Raw genomic sequence first — 18897 nt, forward strand, 5'->3', positions numbered from 1 at the left:
CAAAATAAATCCAATTATATTTTATTTTGTAATACTTTTAAACTGCAGTAGCAGATATCCAATCAGAGTAAGAAGCTACATTGGTGCTGACTCCTGGGAATGTGCCATTTCCACATTCAGTTCCCCAAGAGATAACACCAATTGTAATGTTTCCAAAATACATAGGACCACCAGAGTCACCGTGGCAAACGTCTCGTCCACCAATATCGAGTATACCAGCGCAGATCATGTTCTCGGTGACAGGGGGACTGTCAGGTATGGCAGCGTAACGATCAGCGCACACTTTTTTGTTGACAGTGAAAAGAGTGACATCAAGTAGAACATCGGATGGCAGACCGTTATTCTGTTAAAAAACAAAATAATAATCAAATAATATAAAGGCAAGATCAATTTTACATCCATTTGTCGTTACAGAAAAACTTTTATGTGTTCATTTTTATTTTATATAAGTATTTTTATATAAATTAAAAAAGTAACATGAAGCCAGTGGCACTGTAAAAAATAATAAACAATCCGCCATCAGTGAAAGCATCAGCGTGTAACTTCAAAAACAATCTTAATGTTACGAATATTTCAATATTTCTACGGTGATCCCTAGAACACTTTAGACTCAAAACTTTAATGGAATCCTTATTGATCGTCCTTGAGACATAGGCCCTACAGCATAAGCAGTTAGATAACTAACTGATATTGATACTGATAGATTATATACTACTACTAAAATTTCGTTATTTTCATACTATTCGGTCTTACGGTATATTTTTTTGGTCTACAAGCTGCAAAACTGTCCGGTCTATTTTTAATCTTGGAACTCGAAACACTCTTCGACATGATTTTAAAGAAATCGATATACTGACAGTTGCTTCACAATATGTTTCCAATTATATTATCTATAGTCAATAGATTATAGGTATTTTTTAATGAAAAGTGACAATTGATGAAAGAGAACTGACTACGTCTAATTTTGAGCCTAATTGAATGAAGATCATTTTGATTTTAATATGCTTAAGAATATAGTACTGAGTAGTAATACAAAACATTGTTGTAGATGTTTACTTGCCGTAGTTCTGCCCCAACCAGCGTGCACGACAGGAAAATTATCAGGTATTACGGAACCCTGAGATACAATTGTTGTACGTTGAACAGCGGGTGTGTAAGTGAGTGCACTTCGAAGTTTGACCACTGTGATGTCAGCGTCGTATCCCCGTAATCCATAACTGGGGTGATTGTAAGCATCTTCAACGTAGACGATCACACCACCGGTGTTGCGGTAAGAGGAACCGACTCGGATGCGGCGTAAATTTGGGTTGTAGTAACTGCGGAGTTTATATTTTTAATTTCACATCGAATTACATTAATACGTGAAGACATGAGTTATCCAAGTTTGGGGTCCGTCGTTTTTTAAATTATAAAATTTTACATTATATTTTCAACAAATAAATATCCAAGTTTACGGTAAAAAATATTGTTTCATAGGACAAATTATACTGTTAGTGTAATTAAGGATATTTTAAAAAAAAATTAAGATTTATTCTAAAGAATAAATTTTTCTATTATTTTCTTTTTAATTCAATAATAAATATGTATGAAATATAAAAATTAACCTTATAATTATTTTTATGTCATAAAACAAAAAGACATTTACCCTCCTACGAAGCAATGCGCAGCAGAAAGGATGTATCTAGAGTTCAGGATGGAGCCAGCACAAGATTGGGACCAGATATCAGTGAAAAGGTTCACGTAATCGACCTGCACCATACTTGGATACGTCTCAATATCGGTGGGCTTACCACCCACGATACGATTGGACGGCGAAGCCGAAAGTGCTCCTGGAAGTGAGATATCTAAATTAATGTCGATACTAAATTTTATATTATTCTATTGGAACTATTATAATACAAAATATTTATAAAAAAAAACCGTATGGTAAAAGATAAATGGTACACTTGATGGTGGCCGCCAAACTTGGATCAGAGATGCAATTACGAGCCTAAAGGAATTCTTTAGGTAATCGCACTGAATCACCATTCAGACCGATAAGGTGATTGATGACTATGTCGTACTTATTCAGTCTGGCAGTGAAATTAATAAAAATATAGACTGAAAAGTGTTACCTGCAAACAGCGTCAAAACCAGAAACCAGAACGCAGCCATTGCCACTTCGGAAGTTAAAATCGAACGAAAAGTGGAAAATAATGTAAAACATTTAAATACGTTATTACTTTATTACACCCAAATCAACTTTATGATCAATTAAATTCTAATTTAAGATTAAAATAATAAAATGTTGATAAATAATTTATTGTTATTGCCTTTGTAATGTAATGTAATAAATAAATAAATCTTTAGAAATATTTAAAGAGAATATTCCCGATGTTTTCGTGGTACCAGTACGACGTTATCAAAAGTCGATTCGTTGTTTGAATTGTCACAGATGTTACAAAAAAACGCGATGTCAAATTGAATATGGTGAGTAATCGATGTTGTTAATAGACTAAATGTCTTCCAGAGAGATAAAAAATTTAGTTGTATTTTTGATTATGTCGTCCTGACCGATTTCGGATACAGCGGACAATCTCAAATTAGACCAGGCAACTACGCAGAACATATTATATATATAATAATATAAAATATATTTTTTCATAATATAATAAAATTTTCGACTCAGATTATGATGCGGTTATTTTATATTGAGCCAAGAGGAAGGTTTATATGTATAATACATGCACATAGTAGAGAAACAATGATAATTTTAGAGGTTTCTAAGATATGTAAATAAACACATCTTTTGCGCTTACATGCAAATGTTGGCTCAATCCTACGAGATAGATCAAAATAATGTACTACAGTATTGTACACCTTATAAAGGTGTTCAAAAAAGTCCACGGCATGATGGCATATGTCTATCTCTTAGGGATAACACACAATAATCATTTTTTATCTTTTACTTTTTACGATAAAAAATGGCTTATTTTCGAAGCGATTTTAAGCATTAATCCATATCCAATTAAGTACCTTAAATACATTGTGCATAAATATAAACATAAATCAATATGGCCCTTTACAGCAAGTAATTTAAATGAATATTTTCGAAGATATTACAGATTTAAAACGCAGGGACATAGCGGGTTATATTGTCTAATGACTGAAAAACTTCAAACGTTGTAAGACATTCTGTAGTATGTTTAGTATTAGCATTGCATCCGTGCGAACCCGGGGCGGGTCGCTAGTTTCTAATTGTATAATAACCTTTCGCACACAAGAGTTCTTCACCTTTTTTTTTTAAATTTAGAAACAGATGCATTTTAACCGCTTTCTGGGATCCTGTTGTAGAACCGTATACATTGCCCGACAAAAGAGTTACTGACTCTATGCAGTCGAGTAACAGGAGTAACAAGTTTGTTCCCTGTACCAATGCTATGAGTTTTACATTTTCTCATAAAATCATTAATATTTTTCCGTACATACATAACATTGCAGCAAAATATATGTTGAGAGCAACAGTTATTTATATATTTAAAAAATACTAGTTAAGTCACCTGGAGACTCAACAGCTGATTGTAAAGTCAGTGCTAATACTGAAATTTTATAATATCTAAAACAAATATGAAGCCCTAATTTACTATGATGTTAATTATAAACATCGTTTACCGATAAGACAAGGCAGATTATTTCTGGATAGATTATTTCGTGTAATATGATAAAAATTTAATTGTAGCAGTTATGATGTCTAAGGACTTTTACTGACACCGAAATATCGGCTTCTCTAACTTGAGCTTTATTTTACTGGATAGAAAGTGATAGACCTTTTACCCTCTGAAGATCAGTATACGTTGAAAATCAGGCGTCACAACTGATGACATTATAAGAATCTCTTTTAAGAATTTGTTAATAAGAATTTGTGTGTGAGAAGTTGAACATTAAATGCTACTTAGCATTCTACAACTCGGAGTTTTAATAAGTAATTTTTTTATGGTATAGATAGATGGACGGGCAAATGGACCACCTTATGGTAAGCAGTCACCACCGCCAATGAACATTGGTGTTGTAAGAAATATTAACTATTCCGTACATCGTCAATGTGCCTCCAACTTTGGGAACTAATATGTTAGGTCCCTTGTGCCTGTAGTTAAAAGTAAGTACTGCTGTTCGGCGGTGCCAAAACATTTTTATAAATATACAAGGTGTCCATCGAATATTAGTACAGGTGGAGTAGGAATTTTATTTGTTTTGTTAAAACATAATATTTCTGGAATTCGATCGCAGTGCCAATCTAAACCATCCAGACCTATACAAATACTATTACTTGACCATTTGTGAGCAATCTTGACCTCCTAACTTGAGAAAGCTGCTGAAAATTTGAAGACAGAAATACATTATTTTTGAACCTAGCATCTCACTCTGCAGCCTTATACTGTCGCCACTTGACAACCAAGGAATTTCATTATATAACGAACGGATATGCTATGACAAATAAATCTAGATAAGAATAATAGGATAATTTATGAACGTAAGATTACTCGTATTTGTTATGATAACACCCGAAACGGTAGTTTTGTAGTGAGTAATACATAATAGGTATTAAATGTTATACAAATCAATCATTACTTGCCGAACCGCCTTGATGGAAAGAAATGTTCAAAGACATGTTCAAATCTGTCAAATGAGAGCTATTCTGGAAGAACAAAGTTATAAATCATCGCTGATCACGATTCTAAAAAAGTTTTTTTTATGTTATAGGTAGCAAACGAGCAAGAGGCTCACCTGATGGAAAGTGACTACCACCGCCCATGGACATCTGCAACACGGGGGGGCTTGCAGGTGCGTTGCCGGCCTTTAATAATATTTATTAAAAAACACAAAGATTAAAATAGCTTATCACTTTAATTATTTTTTTTGCTGCATGCTAAATTGCAATTGCATGCAAAATGAATTACAATAAAATAGTAAAAAGACTAGTGGATTATTCAATACGGTTGGTAAAGTATTTTTTTTTTCAGCATTAAACTAAGAATTCAATTGAATTGAGCAACCAACAAATGTCGCCCTGTGCGCGCATTATTAAAATAAGAATTTCCGAACACCGAGTCATTTTTTGACGACCTCCATGGTCGAGTAGTGTGACCCCACTCCGAGGTCCCGAGTTCGATTCCCGGCCGAGTCGATGTAGAATAATTTCATTACTTTTCTATGTTGTCTTGATTCTGAGCGTTTATGGTACCGTCGTTACTTCTGATTTTCCATAACACAAGTGCTTTAGCTACTTACATTGGGATCAGAGTAATGTATGTGATGTTGTCCAATATTTATTTATTTATTTCTAACTGAGAGTAAATTTATATTTTTTTACGGTTTTTATATAAATGTCGATAACACATGTTCTACTGCGCGATAGTTATTCATACGAATACTGATTCACGATGCGCGAATAGATGCGCGTGCGCACCGCGCGCATGCCATTTTTAGTGTCAAAGATATGTGTTGAAAATAGAATGGATTTAATTAGCTCTCGTATAATACATTTAAAGTTCAAGCTTGTTGCTTTCGAAACAAAAATTAGTAGTAATATATTTTTTAAGCTCACTGTGATTGCATTAATACCATTTTTATCAACAAAAAAAAATAAATTAGTATTTTTTTATGAAACAACTGGTTACGGGTTGTGTAGCTATTTTTTTTTTTAAATTTATTTAAATAAAAACTGTCAAATATACAGGATACATTTGAGTAATTACTATTTTCAAAATCAGTTATAGCAAGATCTAGAAGAATTTGCGAAAAATTTTCAACCAGATTTTTTTTTTTTATTTTAAAAAGTTTTTCCAGTGACTGTGTTATAGTTGCGTGTTTTTAATATCTATAAAGTAGTTGATACTAACCTCTGAAAACATGTAGGTATGTATGTATATCGTCGACTCCAATGTGTTACTGTTCTGTTATCATTTGGAATCCTTTGTCGGTCTTCGAAGGTCTTCTCATCGTGCTTCGAAGAGTAATAACATAATCCCAATCCCAATAGTATTATTCAAGTTTCATAGTTTTTAGGGTTCTGTGCCCAAAGGGTAAAACGGGACCTTATTACTAAGATTTCGCTGTTCGTCCGTCTGTCTGTCCTTCTGTCACCAGCCTGGTGATAGAAGTGATTTTCTCACGAAAAGTGATAGTTAGACAGTTGAGATTTTCACAGATGATGTATTTCTGTTGCCGCTATAACAAATAATACTAAAAAACAGAATAAAAAATATATTAAGCAGGCTCCAATATAACAAACGTAATTTTTATTGCTCGTTTTTATAGATAATGGTACGGAACCCTTCGTGCGCAAGTCCGAAATTTACTTGACCGGTTTTTCTTATTCGTATATAAAGGTACGTAAACAAACCATGATAACAAGTACATAAGTATACAAAATCTCTTACAAATCTGGGACCTCTTATGGACCTTGGAAAAATTGGAGATAGCTTATATTGTATTAAATCAAGTCAAATCAAAATATACTTTATTCAAGTAGGCTTTTACAAGCACTTTTGAATCGTCATTTAACAAACTATTTAAAGTAAAGCTACCACCGGTTCGGAATATAAATTCTACCGAGAAGATTATGTATAAGCAGGGCCGGATTATACATATTAAATGTGTATGTAAGGAATTGTCAATATTTCTGACAGCGCCAATGTCTATACGTGATCGTGACCACTTACCATCAGGTAGCCCATGACAGTTCTACCTATTACATTAATAAAACATATTTTGATTGAAAAAAAAACTTTAAATTAAATACTGTCTGTGATAGTGTCTGGTAATAAAACATGCTCACTTAAATAAAAAAATATACAAATTAAAAATAAAATACACCAAAGGCACGAGCAACATGTCTGTAGAGATACAAAAATAACAAAACAATCATAAAATTGTTGAAGGTTTTATTAATAGGCATTACTTTGTTGTCAAGGTAAAGTGGCCCTAAGACAAACATTGCCTTCATGATTTGACATGGTTAGGCCCTGGATTTATAATTTCAACTAAAATAATAATGAAAGCGATTTAGAAAATTAGAGAAGAAACGTAAGAACTCCAATGATATTCTATAAGAAGTCACCTTCTATCTCACTCGTGAAATGTTTTATATAAATTACGTAAAATGAATTAATTAACGATATTTTGTAAACTTTAAATGTTATAATTAATAAACTCACTATACATATAATTTCTGAAATTTTGCAGTAATCCTTATCGATTAATTTCACTTGTAAAAAGGCTTAAGTTAATGTATACATGTTATGCGTCATTGACCATTTTCGGTTGCAGCGTTCAGCATAGAGCGTAATGGCGCGTCGGCGCCGCCATCTTGGAGCTAATTGCGCGCGCATTTCACGTCACTCGTCAATCCGTTTATTTTTATTCGTAATAAGCCAGGTGTAATGTGTTAATTACATCACGCCGCATGCCGCGGTATGTGATCTCCAATCTAAGATCAAATGTTCTGTTGAATTTATGACTGGGGATTTAATCATATAAAAAGGTAAAATAAATTACGCTGTCACGCAAAATATCGACATTAACGGTTAATCAATAATGCTGCTCGCATTCTGAACACCATTCCACGCGGTCAAGATTTATAAAGTAACTATTTTAATTCATATTTAAATAAATAAATATTGGACAACATCACATACATTACTCCGATCCCAATGTAAGTAGCTAAAGCACTTGTATTATGGAAATCAGATGTAACGACGGTACCACAACCACCCAGACCCAAGACAACATAGAAAACTAATGAACTTTTTCTACATCGACTCGGCCGGGAATCGAACCCGGGACCTCGAAGTGGCGTATCCATGAAAACCGGTGTAGACACTACTTGACCACGGAGGTCGTCAAATTATATTTAATTTTTATTTGTATATATTTAAGGCCTTAATGTTAATAAAATATATATAATAAGAAGAAAACGCAGACTATGTTAAAAACAGGTAAAGCATACAATAAACTCCAAATTTCGACATATAAACTAAGTATTTATTAAACCTCCAACACAGCGAAATATAAAAGGTCAATATCTTATGTAATTACTGGCTCAGTCACCATTAAAAATGGAAGCAATAAGATATACTTATTACTGTTTGGAAGTGTTAGATATAACCTACAACCGGCGAATTAGACAACAGGGTGCCAATTCTAGTAACAATTCAATAATTAACGATTGAATGGTTCATACCAAAAAGTTACGACGAGATCGAACTACTTATTCGTAGAAGGTAGACAATATTTTATATGTATAAAGCAACACACACCACGTGTACATCAATCATTCATACACACACACAGGCACACACACACATACATGAACTTTGTAATAATAATTATTATTAATTTCAGTTTGTTTTCTTTATTTATATTAATTAAAAGTTTCTTTATTCTTTAGTTTATTGTATGACACACGATGTTATGGAAGAGTGTGTATTATGCTCACTAGAGAGAATCAAACTTAAATATACTATGTATACTGTGGTAAAGATTATTTTTTTATAAATAAGTAGAATTGGCTTTCAATTTTTTAGCTGAGTTTTTTTGGGAGAAATAGCCGAAACTGGATCGGATTAAAATCATGTTAGTAGAATTATCCCCAGTACAGTTTGTGTAAGATAAATAATTATTTCTATGAAATGTTTACTTAGAGAATTTTTTACCGTTTTTTTTTTTTTGATAACATTATTATCTGTAATTTCATGTAATATGACCTCATGGGTTCAGTGCTCGATAAGTTAATACATAACCATACATTAAAATTTTATTCAATATTTGAAATGTGTAGCTGTTAAATAATGAACATAAAAAAATAATGGTGTTTAGTGTGGCAAAACATCGGTAATGTAAGAAATGTTTCTTATGAGATGCGCCGAGAGAAAGAGATGGTCAAGCTTCTGTAACTCAATTGATGAAAATACTTCTTCCAATCAGGTATGGAGCAGAATTAAATGGATGAAAGGGCGAAAACAACCCTTCGTAGGTATTGATAAAGACCAAGCTAGTCGTCTATTATGTAATTTATGTCCTGACTCTGTTTCGCCATCAAAGCCAATATTTCTTTCTTCCAACCCAATTTTAGAAACTCCTATTACAAGTTTTGAGTTAGATAATTGTATGAAAGCAAAAGACACAGCTCCAGGAGAAGATGAAATTTCATTCTCCATGTTAAAAAATCTTCCAAATAATGCTAAATTATTTTTGTTCTATTTATTTAATGGCTTCCTAGAATCTGGTTTTGTTCCTTCTCAGTGGCGACACATACGTGTTATTCCAATTTCAAAACCTGGCCGGGACCCTCTTTCTGACTCTGCTTTTCGTCCTATTTCTTTAATGTCTTGTGTCAGTAAAGTTTTTCACATTTTAATTAAGAAGAGAATAGAATGGTTTGTAGAAAAAAATAAATTACTATAAAATAAAACAAAATAAAAATAAATTTATTGACATGAAAAGTTAACATAGTCACAAAACATCCAGTGGTCCCGCACTAGGCAAGCCTGTCTTGCGGGTCCCAACTACCGGTTACAATTTCGTATGTTTAAACAAGAGCTCGGACGATATACGATCCCATAAAGAATTACATAATAATATTTCGTTATATAAAATACAGCAATATATATGAAAAATAGAATAGTGTGTAATACCTAAAAAACAAAAACAATAAGTAAAATAAATATAAATAAACAATAATCAGTACAATTGATAAGAGAGCTTATACAGAATAATAATATGTAAGTGGCAATTTATTGAGAACGGAGCTGAATGTACTACGAGTTTAAAGGTGCCAAAAAAAGCTCAACCTCGTCGTAGGTCATGGAATTTGACCAGTCAAATAGTTTTTGTTTTGCTTCGCGAATATTTAATTTTTTGATATTGCATACACTGGTTACTTTATTGTATATGGAGTACTCTTTAAATGTACCGAAGCGTCTCGCAAAGGGAGTGTTTATTCGTGGTACCTCAATTTTGAACACTCTTCGTTTAAGATTCTGATAATCAGCCGAATTTAAAACAGTTCGATGAACTTTAGCAGCGGTTTTATACTATCTGACAATACTTTTGGTTTCAGAAAGTCTAGATCATGCCTTGATAGTCTTAGTCGCTTAGTTCCTCTAATTCAAATTGGATTTCTAAAAGGTTTGTCAACTATAGGATGCTTTGTAGATATTGATAACGCCTACAATAATGTTGACCTTTTGTCATTGACGAAGACCATGGATCGTATGTAATTTGGTACAAAGTTATGTTCGTACATTTGGAACTTTCTTATAGAAAGATATATTTATATTAAAGTAGGCAATCATTTCATTGTTAGGACTTGCAGACGTGGCCTTGCTCAAGGTGATCCTCTGTCTCCACTTTTGTTTAATGTAGCTTCTGTTGACATTTGCAAGCAGATCAAATCGGCCATGATTATGCAATACGCAGATGATTTTGTTTTATTTAAAACTGGTAATGATATATTACAATCTGCGAATGAATTACAGTCTGGTTTAGATTTACTTTGTAAACTTTTATCCGATATTGGCTTTAATCTGTCCCCATCCAAAAGTAAAGTTTGTTTATTTATAAAACGTCCATTCAGGGGTGTAGTTGAACTTAAAGTCAATGATATAATTTTGGACACAGTTGAAGAAGTTAAATATTTAGGAATATGGCTAGATCGACCTCTTAGAAAAAAAATCTGATGCATACTCCACCACACTGCTCTTCTCTGCACTGCACTGCGGATTGGTGTTGGTCTCATAGATTTCTATACGATCTATTTACACAATACTTATAAATTATGAGGTTCTTTTTTGTAATGCTTGAATTAAAACAATTACTATATCAATTTACATAAAACTTATACCAGATTATGCAACGCGTTTCGGAGAAGGTTTTGATATATAATATTATCATACAAGTATTTGTCCTTCGCTTTTTCACACGCTTTCGATGACGTGGATTCAATTGACGTAGAAAACGTAAATTTAATGTTTATAATAAATCTATAAATAACCTTTGATTACAACATTATAATCACAACGGTACATTGACACGAACATGTGATTTCGTATCACGAAGCATAACTATCGAAATAAATTACGCCCGGCGGCCGGTATGCTTCGCGCTGTCATCGTTGACTTCATGAAAAGGGATCGTTACAAACAGACACATTATTCATGGTAGGGCTGCCTCAATAACCAAAATATTATTCATAGAAGTCACTCCTTATCTATATAACGAATCAGATCCGCTTCTAGTCTGATTTGTAGATAGCAGCAGAGGTAATAAAAGGATAAGCTTCAGGTCAAATTGTATCAAATATTACAGAGTTCATTAACGTCAAATAAACCGCTGTCAAATTTGAATACGTTTTACAGTAAATATGCAATAAATTAAGTATACGTGTTTAACCTTAAAAAGCTACAACCCTTGCCTAAGAATTTAACTAAGAATTGATTGATGATTTACGTAAGAGTCTACAATCCACGATCCGCTTATGGATTTATATTATAAGGATCATTCCTAATTAATGTGACAACCATGAGTTGTGAAAAATAAGAGTTGAAAACATTGATATTTTGCATTTAAGTGTGGACGCTAAGATGTTATGTTCCTCGTGCCTGTAGTTACACTGGCTCTCTCATTCTTCCAACTGGAACACACCGGAACAATAAGTATTGTTGTTCGGCGGTAGAATATCTGCTAAGTGCCCAGCGAGATGGTCTCGGACAAAACCCTACCGCTTGAGTCAGATATTCAAAAAAATATATTGATCGTTTATCATTTTGCTTCGAAGATAATCTATACTTCCATCACGACGACCTAGGCCGAGTTTCGATTTCTCAGGAAGCACCCTATTCTGATTCCTTAAGTAATCTCCCAACATCTGACTTGAGTCTTTGATCTTTGATTGAGACTATATATATGGCGTCAACCCGTAAACCTTGTCTAGATCTGAAGAATCAAGAATATAAACACTATATGAAATAATATTAATTATTAAATATTAGCAAAGTATATCGAACGAAAACAATATTGCTTTTAAATATTTTAAGGCATTCAATTATATTTTGATATAATAATTGTTTTTTTTAGTTTCATAATGTTATAATTTTTAACTGTTTGTAATTTTTTTCTTAAAGGCCGGCAACGAATCTTTAAGCTCGCCTTGGTGTTGCAGTTCTCCATGGGCGGTGGTAGTCACTTTCCATCAGGTGCGCCTCCAGTTCGTTTGCAACCAATACCATAAACAGATCGATGTTTGTTCTGTTGGATTAATTTCCAAATATTAATTTTGCTCCACATAGTATCTATCGACATTTATAAATAACCTCAGACTAGGCTTTAACCTATAACATAAAAACAATGCTCTCCCCTAATTCATATAAGTTATATAATAATTAGTTCTTAAAATTCATTCAATAAGGATAAACGCCCACTCACTCACTTATCACTGATTTTAACGCTAAACATCAATCTCAGTCGATTGCGCATTGAGGTTTATAAGGGATTGCTGATATTTCTTACATCGCATATAGGTATCAATGGGTGATGGTGATGACTTGATTAAAAAACAAACTTTTACTTTTACAAAGAAGTGTACTTGGTAGTCTTAAGTATTACTAAGTAATATTTGTTTGATAAAATAAGGTGAGTCAAACAAATCTAAGTCATTATCTAAGTTATTTCCTGCTTAATTACTAAAAATATAACATTACGTATATGTTTTTTTATTTTTTATTAAAGATTATAGATATAGAGATTATGTATTTAATAGACAGAGGTTTGAAAACAATTCTACCGTTATCAGAGATATATTTACGTGCGTGTGACCTTATTCAGGTCCTATACAGGATTAAATTAAATATACTAAACTCAGATGGTACTCTTTCGGTAGTAAAATTACGTAATATGCATGTGAATTAAACCAATTTCATTTTATACTTTTCACGTTTAAAAATCTATAAATAGCTACTAACAGCACGTAATTTTATCATCTATAATTCTATTTAATAAAGTTAATGGCACCTGTAATATTTTTAGGATACCATACGTACGATCTCTTCAGAACAGACCGGTGACATTTACCTTGTTTTAGATGGAATATTTCAAAATAAGTTGTGGTATGACAAATAATTAATTAAGATACGAAAATTACACAAAAAAACAGTACACCTACCCAAGTTTATTCTCACCCTAACACAGCGAATGATATAAATCCGCTTATGTTTATTTCGCGTGAAATTCAATGTATTTGATCACAGTAAGAACAAGTATATGTGCTCTACGTGTTTCAATGTATTCGTATATATATACTTACCTTTTTATGTTACTAAGCATTGTCAATGTCAATGAAGTGAGACTATTAATTTCCTAACGTCATATTGGATGCATGACATTAAACCTTAGTTCTTCTGCTTTTAGTGCGAAATGTAATTACCGTACATCTCTTTAGTAGGAACGTAGGGTAGGCAGGCATGTCAGGTGTTAATAGAAGTATCAGAAGTATGAAATGAGCTAGCCCTGATATTCACAGGTAGGTTAAGGTATGCGTAGCGCCATCTATTCTGGGGCGCATTAATCAGTGGAATGGACGATTTATTAAGATCTGACGACGGACTGGAGTATGCGTCGATGTGGATCGCTGTTGCACGACATCATGGAATTTGACGAGCTATTTTCAATTGGAGAATATCTACATCATCATTTCATAACAATAAATGATATGTATGGTGTAAGAATTTTTGACAGGATTTCTCCCTTTTTCTTAAACATATAAAACCTCTTTTGCTGTATATTTCTTGCTGGAAAAAGTTTTATCAATGTTTAAGCAAGACCTCTTACGACTACAGTGATATTGAATAGTAAAAGTGCTCACGTTTTTATATAGTATTTGATACCTACATACAAAATAACTTTCATACCAATTAATATATTTTAGTAGGCTTGTGGTTTTTCTGAACCGATACGACGTGGATCTTGAACACCTTTATAAAAAAGGATTCCGGCAACACACCTCCAAGCCCCCCGGTGTGCAGATGTCCACGGGCGGTGGTAGTCACTTGTGGTGAGCCGCCTGACCGCTTGCCCCCTATTTCATAAAAAAGTAGGTGTCTCATATAAACATACATGTGTTTATGTGACATACTTTAAATTAACTAATATAATATGAAATTAAATTAATTATAGCTTTCCTCTTGAACTATTTTTTTTTATTTATAATTAGACTTATATCCAGTTAGTTATAATCTGTGTAGCAACTGTAATTCTGGTTGGACTGCCGCACTCTGTGAAACGCACATTACAAGGCAAGGCGTCCCAGGTTATCTTTATGTAAAATTTCGAACGATCGGTTCAGTGACTTAGTCTAGATAAGGTAACAACCAGACAACCGGAGTTACTTTCGCAATTGTTATTTTTTATATAAATAATCAATCGATTTTTATACGCATCATATTTTGATATATATTATTGTTTTAAAGCAAAGCCTGACTTCTTAACATTTCTTCATAATTTTGTCAGGAATTTCTAAATAATCATTTTAAATGTACATAAACAAGTCTGAGGGAAAAAACTCCTCGTTTTAAGCCAGGCATTAGTAGTAGGTCATTGTATAAAGAATAAGTTCTAGGAAATATTACGTTTGCTAGTCTCCTACTATCAGGGTCTGTACTAAGAAATGGATATACTTAATACAGCGGGCACCTGCGTCTGTGCCGTTTGATAAAAACCGTAAGGAGGCGCCGCGCGTCATATAACTACTCACATGTAAGCTCGTTTCGAAAAGTGTTAAAAATAATAAAAGCAAAAATGATTTTAATAGCAGATAAATAATTAATTTGGAATCTAATCCTCGTTGACTCGATTTGTCGTATTGATTTTATTTTTATATATGTCTAAATTAATGTTGTTGAATAAAACAACAATATTATCTTAACATTTGATTGTTATAATTCTTCAAATGTCGTGGTTCTTTCAACAAAAAACGGTGAGAACAAATGGGCTACCTGATGGTAAGTAATCCTCTCTGCTCATAGACATTGGCGCTGTAAGAAATATTAAACAAAGATTACATGATCAATGCGCCACCATGCGAACTAAGATCGTATGGCCCTTGTGACTAATCCATATATATCAAAGCGAAATACCACTCACTGATTAATTACGAAATTTCAGAAACTATATAACCTACAAACTTGAAAATTGCCATGAAGTTCCTTATAGGAACATCCACTAAGAACGGATTTTACGAAACTTTGTGATAAGTTGTGTTCCGGTTTGAAAGGTGAGTGAGCCACAGACAGTCACAAGTAACATAACATTTAAGCTCACAACAGGTTGACAGCACATGGGCAACGCAAGGGATGCTTAATATATCTTAGCACTATTGTCTATGGCTGGTGGCGACCACTTACCATCAAGTGGCCGTTTGGTTGTCCACCGACCTGTATTAAAAAAATCTATTGTTTTTATATAATTTATTTTTATTTTTCAGTTACATTTTCTCCGCGACGGTACCGCCGCGTGCGCAGCGGCGCGCCAACTGCATTACTGTTTAATTGTTATCGGCTCTCACTCCGCGGCGCCGAGACGCCGACCTGGGCCATATTTCTGTTATAAATCACTTATTAAATTAATATCCGCATTAAATCTATATAAATTCTTCCCTGTCCTGATATTTATAGCAGGATCGTTTTAGAATTCAGTCGAAACTAATACTACTAAAGGTTAATGAGCTGGCAAGCATTACATTTTATAACGGTAGGATTCAAAATTCAAATCAATATGAAATAACTCAATCCAAACAATTCTACATCGCTGCGTTTTCAAATTACAGCACTTCGATTTTGCAAATATTTATTTTAATAGTTTTAATTTTAATTATAATTATTTATAATATCATAATTCAAATCAAATCATCATACTTTTGTCTTTCTTTTCTTTCTATATTTTAAATTATACTTTATTCAAGTAGGCTTTTACAAGCACTTTTGAATCGTCATTTAACAAACTATTTAAAGTAAAGCTACGTATTAGCTTTCCTTTACTATACGTTTATTGATCTCATTTGATTTTTTGATTTTGGATTTAATGTATGTTGAGTCATTGTTAAAAAAATATATAAAGTTCATGTCTGTCATGGATGATAATAAAATATTTTATAATTAGGATTTATTTATATAGGATACAATTACTTGTTCAGAGTGTAGATTCTGACAAAAAGAACCTGCACGAAACTCAATTGTTAATATTTTTCATTAAATAATCAAATATTTGTTTCTATTATAAGATAACACAGTTATTTTTATTTGGCTTATTAATAAATTTAAAGCGCATGTCAAAAAAACATTGGAATATGGCAAATTATTCAATACACGATTATATTAGTGATAAAATGAGTGAGGACTCAGTATTTGTTGATTTCCAGGCAGGATATATTTTAATTTAACTATTGACATACTATGTAATTGGAATGGTGGAAAAGAGTTTCTTGCCGGATCTTCTCGGTAGAATCTACTTTCCGAACCTAACCTTGTAATATTATAATTCAAAAGTGCTTTAATGAACCTACTCGAATAAAGAATATATTTGTTTTGAATTAAATAATCTTAATTTTAATATAGATTATTTATTAATATTTTACCATGTTCGTTAAATTTATTTATATGTGATTTATCTACAATATTAGGGAATGATATAGAATTTTTTCTTATCAACTCTGTATACAATTAAAAAACTCTGTGGCAGAAATCATAGATACTCTATACATACATATATGTTAAAGTTCAAATGATAAGTGATCCTGTATAATTACAGACCCATTGGACGTTACCATTTACTTTCCACGACTTGTGATTCATGGACCACTTACCATACAGTGGTCAACTTAAAATTACCTCGTAGATATAAATTTTCAATTACTATTTATTTACTTCAGATATCAAAGTCGAAATAACAAAAACTGTTGAGCATGACTGTCAAACCTCAGACCTAAAACAGACATGCGAATGAAACTCAGAGGGGTTATAAAAGTTTTGTATACTAAAAGGTACTCATATTCACCAACAACAAGATTTACCAAAACTTTACCAAAATGTTTGCTTATCTATCATTGACATTTGACAGATCAGAAAAGTAGGCTATGTAAAATTAGTGGTCAAGTGTAACGGACGGAATTTACAAGCAAACAGAATTACCAGTCATTAAAGAAAACTGAATACAGTAATCTATACTAAAATTTTAAACGCGAAAGTAGCTATCTGTCTGTATGTTACGCATTCAAGGCCAAACCGCTTAATCGAATTTGATGAAATTTGGTTACCTAGCACCTGACGTCCAACCTCTAAAACGTGAACAAAGCCGCGGGGTAAAACTTGTGTTTTATATTTTCTCGTATTTTACTATCAGGTGTATGGCAGTAATTATTTAACTGCTTGCATGTCAGAATAAAGATTTTGAGATTAAGTTTAGACCAAATACTCAGGCAAAAAATATCTTCTTTCTTTGTCCAAGCCCTCTTCTCAGTTCAGCCGGGGTCGGGTCTCCTTGTACGTCTGCTCTGTTCTGGCTTGTTTGTTTACTCAGATTCTCTTTTTTTGGTTTTTCTTTGTTCGTTTGTCAGCAAATATATGTGAAAGTAATGATGATGTCCTCCTGAGCGATTACGGCCACCACGGCCAATCTCTCCCGATTATCATTGGTAAATGTCCATAAAACTTTGGGATTTGAACTTTTACCATCATTCACTTGGTAGATCTTAGGATTTACATGTTAGGTTAGGTTAGGTTTGAATGGTAGCCCCGAAAACCCCCTCTAGGTATTGGAGGCCCGCAAATGCGGGCCGACCGTCAGGGCGTCACGGTAGCAAGCGCAAGCGATCCCGTGGCGCCCGCCGAAAGACGGAGAGGGTACCGCTGGTTTTTTAGTGGGTAAACCCGGCATACCTGGGCGCACTCGGCGTCCAGGGCTCCGGGGAGTCCCACACACCCCCCCTACCTTCCATCACGTGGGGGAAGCGCGTAATGCGTTTATCCAGCGAGAAAAAAAAAAATAAGGTTTGAATGGTAAAAGTCTGAAAAAGTCCCTTTATAATAAATACTTACATTTACCAACTCGTGTCGGTAAATCTTAAGTTTTACTGGAAAATCTTAATTTACCTTAGGTCGAGCTTTTACATTTACATATACAATTCATAAATAACATAGCGATTAATCTGAATGAAATTCATTACTAAAATAATATGTATCCATTCGCCATGAATAATTAAAAGGTTTCACATGTTAGCTATATATGTTTATGTGAAATCGTTACACTGAGCTGAGGTCGTGAACTTTGCCAATTGGCTGCACCCGGCGATGTCCGCATTCTTCTGTTCCGCAACATTAGTGTCTAGACGTGCCTAGGTTACTGAGAAATCATCTAGTATTTTATTAGATATTATATATTGAAAAAAATATATATATTAGAACATGTGGATTTTAAACGCAGATAACAGGTTCGAACCTCCTATGAATTTTCATATACTTAGTTTGGGCTTATAAATAATCTAGTGTTCGGCTGCGAACGAAAACATTATTAAAAAACTTATTTATATAAATTGACCTGCATTATATGTGGAAATCTGCCACATGTTTACCTACAAACCTCATTGGAAAAAACTCAAAACCTTCTCAAAGGGAAAGCAGACATCAGCTGAGGACATTAAAAGGTTACTAAGATATTTTTATTTTTTATAAATATGAACATGATTACAACCAATATTTTCTATACCTATCAAACAATTATACAAATATTGAAAGCCATTATTATACTTTGTAACTGTGTTCTGCGTGATAGTCTAGTAAGACAAAGACCGATACATGAACAGTTTCTACCACG

General features: G+C 33.2%; 1 protein-coding gene across 1 annotated transcript; it reads right to left on the minus strand.

Annotated features, from left to right (window-relative positions):
• LOC113391446 (trypsin, alkaline C-like) lies at nt 1-2205 on the minus strand. Its single transcript, XM_026627408.2, has 4 exons — nt 2115-2205; nt 1646-1829; nt 1061-1316; nt 1-343 (listed from the first exon to the last, which is right to left on the minus strand). The coding sequence occupies exons 1-4, from the start codon at nt 2152-2154 to the stop codon at nt 38-40; spliced, it is 786 nt and encodes a 261-aa protein (XP_026483193.2). The 5' UTR covers nt 2155-2205; the 3' UTR covers nt 1-37.
• Between the last annotated feature and the right edge of the window lie 16692 nt (nt 2206-18897).

This window comes from Vanessa tameamea, chromosome 20 (genome assembly GCF_037043105.1).
Source record: "Vanessa tameamea isolate UH-Manoa-2023 chromosome 20, ilVanTame1 primary haplotype, whole genome shotgun sequence".
Taxonomy (NCBI): Eukaryota; Metazoa; Arthropoda; class Insecta; order Lepidoptera; family Nymphalidae; genus Vanessa; species Vanessa tameamea.

Excerpts from the sequence above, each read along its gene's own strand:
- LOC113391446 (XM_026627408.2), bottom strand. The coding sequence starts at position 2,154 with ATGGCTGCGTTCTGGTTTCTGGTTTTGACGCTGTTTGCAG. Across the intron at positions 1,317-1,645 it reads GCGCATTGCTTCGTAGGAGG|TTACTACAACCCAAATTTAC; the intron begins GTAAATGTCTTT and ends TAAACTCCGCAG. Across the intron at positions 344-1,060 it reads CTGGTTGGGGCAGAACTACG|AATAACGGTCTGCCATCCGA; the intron begins GCAAGTAAACAT and ends GTTTTTTAACAG.